Source organism: Ailuropoda melanoleuca, chromosome 9 (genome assembly GCF_002007445.2).
Source record: "Ailuropoda melanoleuca isolate Jingjing chromosome 9, ASM200744v2, whole genome shotgun sequence".
NCBI classification, from domain to species: Eukaryota; Metazoa; Chordata; class Mammalia; order Carnivora; family Ursidae; genus Ailuropoda; species Ailuropoda melanoleuca.
In genome coordinates, this window is record NC_048226.1 from 30,211,293 (window position 1) to 30,213,873 (window position 2,581).

The 2,581-nt window shown below is 63.9% G+C and overlaps 1 protein-coding gene across 1 annotated transcript in view; it reads right to left on the reverse strand.

Annotated features, from left to right (window-relative positions):
* ISLR2 (immunoglobulin superfamily containing leucine rich repeat 2) overlaps positions 1–2,566 on the reverse strand; it is a 5,134-nt gene extending 2,568 nt beyond the window's left edge. The window contains exons 1-2 of the mRNA XM_034668913.1: positions 2,376–2,566; positions 3–1,789 (exon numbers count right to left, since the gene is read on the reverse strand). Coding sequence (XP_034524804.1) covers positions 3–1,781 — 1,779 coding nt within the window. The 5' untranslated portion in view covers positions 1,782–1,789; positions 2,376–2,566. The remainder of the gene's footprint in view (positions 1–2; positions 1,790–2,375) is intronic.
* Between the last annotated feature and the right edge of the window lie 15 nt (positions 2,567–2,581).

The window sequence follows — 2,581 nt, forward strand, 5'->3', positions numbered from 1 at the left end:
ACGATGACCAGCAGCGAGGGCAATTCCTTCTTGGTGGCAAACACCACTTGTACGTGGCAGGCCTCGCCTGCCAGCGCCAGGCACACTGAGTAGTTAGTGCCGGGCCGCAGGCCGCGGAACCAATAGGCGTTGACGCCCTCCTCCACGCGCGACCACTGCACTGCTGCGCCACCCCCCGCTGGGCACAGATAGAGCAGGCGCAGCGGCCGCCGCCCGGGCCGCCCGGCTCCCCCCGCCCCGCCGGGCCCAGATCCCCAGCGCGCCGCCAGCGGCGTCAGCTGCACCCGAGCCTCCCGCTCCGCCACGTCCAGCGCGATGACGCCCAGCTCAAAGACGTGCTGCTTGAGCTCTGCGCTCTGGTTGAATGCGTGGTTGGACACGTACCGCGAGGGGTCCCCGTGGCCACAGCGTTGCTCCTCCACCGGATCCGCAGAGACCTGGTCTTCTGCTTCCTCTCCCTCAGCCGCGTCCTCCTCCTCGGGCCCCGCCTCCGTCTCCCCGAGGACGCTAACTCGGGCCACGCCTTGACCTTTGATTTTGCCCTCGGGCTTGGAGGGTAGAACGCTGTTGCCTCGGCCTTTGGCCGTGGACTTGCGCTCAGAAGTAGGGGCCTGCCCTTCGGAGTCTTCCCCAGAGCCAGGAGCGTGCTTTGGGGGCCCAGCCGCCGCCACTGCCACGCGTAGTGACGTGGAGTTGGCGCCCAGCTCATTGTGGGCACGGCAGGTGTAGACGCCTGCTTCCTTGGCACTCAGGAGGGGCACCAATAGGGAACCGTTTGTGAGGGCCAGGAAGCGCGGGTTGGCTGGGGGCGCGGGCCAAGCGGGTGCTGGAGTCGGGGTTGGGGCCTCCGTCTGTGTCGGCCCGTCCCCATCTCCTTCCTCCCGGTCTTCCGCCCCATCCCCGGTGTCCTCCCCGCTCAGGACGGGAGGCTCTAAGACTATGGTGCCACCCGGGATCTGAAGTTGCCATTGCAGGCGGGGTGTGGGGTGTCCTTCGGCGACGCAGTGTAGCATGAGCGCCAGGCCGGCGGGCAAGGGGCTGCCCGGCGCCTCAGGCGGCGGCTCAGCACTCAGACGCACGCTGGGCGGTACGCAGGACAGGGCGGGCAGGCGGTGCACCGGCACCCCCTGCAGCGCGGGAGGCGAGGCGCACGCGATGGAGTCGGGCTCCGGTAAGGAGACCCTGGTGCTTGCGGCCCAGGCCTGCAGCCACAGGAGGCTGCAACTGCAGTGGAAAGGGTTATGATAGAGTTGCAGGTGCGACAGCGCGCTTAACGCGTCGAAGGTGCCGGGAGCCAGGGTACGCAGGCGGTTGTTGTTGATGCGCAGGGAGCGCAGGTCGGGCAGCGCGCCGAGTGCGTCCCGGGGCAGTGAGCCCAAACGATTGTGGTTCATTTTGAGCAGCTGCAGCGCGCTCAGGTTACGAAGGTCGCTCCACGGAAAGCTGGATATGAGGTTGTGGCTTAGGTCGAGGTTCTTGAGCTGGCTCAGCACCGCCAGGGCGCCCGGCTCCACCGTGCGCACCTCATTGTGCGCCAGCCACAGCGACGTGACCTGCGTGACGTCGGCGAAGGCCCCACGCCGCAGCACCGTGATCTTGTTGGCCGACAGACTAAGCGTGGTCACGTTGGCCGGCAGTCCTTCCGGCACCTCGCGCAACTCCTTGTACGCGCAGTCGGCGAACTGATGCGCGTACTTGTCCACGCAGGCGCACGGCTCCGGGCACGCTCTGGCCACTCCTAGCAGAGCCCATGCTAGCCACAGAGCCCGCAAGGGCACCATCGCGGAACCTGCGGATGAAAGCCAGGGGAAGACGAGAGAAGGTGACTTAGGAGCCCCAGCTTCCCTCCGCCTATTAAGCTCTGCCTCCGCAAACCCGTCTAGGGCAGGTCCTAGGGCTCCAGTAACCTTCTCCTCTGTGCCCAGGAGTCTCTCTTGAACACGAGTGGGGCTCAATAAAAGTCTCAGGATTCAATGCATGCTGTCTCTCGGGGCCCTGACTTCCTTTTCTAGCGGACTTGTACCTCGATTCTTCCCCCCACCTGTCCGTTCAATCTGGCACTGGCGCCTCCAGAGGCTCGGCGCTCACCTGTCTGCTCTGGGTTCTGCCCTGACCCCTATTTGTGTTTCTAAGCCTTCGTTTAACTCCGTGAAAAGGATACACAGAAAAACTGTTTTTGTCCATGACCTGTGTCCTTCCTCGAACTGTTTGTCCCACGCACAGCACTGGCACGCGCGCCCATACAATCACACAACAATACAAACACACGCTGGGCACCGCCATCAAACTGCCAACTTCTGCAGGGGTTTGGAGGTTCCGAGCACATTTCCTAGCACACAAACACAAAGACACCCAGACATGGATACACTGGAGACCTCATTGTTCTGTCCGCTGAACCTAGCATTCGTACAGCGCTCTCCCTCGCGGTGCTTTCCTGTTGTTCATTGTGCGAGCTGCCAGACACAAGGACACAAGTCCTCAAGCGAACCGACCCGCACACAGGCACACAGGCGCGCGCTTGCGCATGCACAGAAGCTCTCCACCGAGACCCAAATCCCAGCCGATCAGCAATGCCCACAAC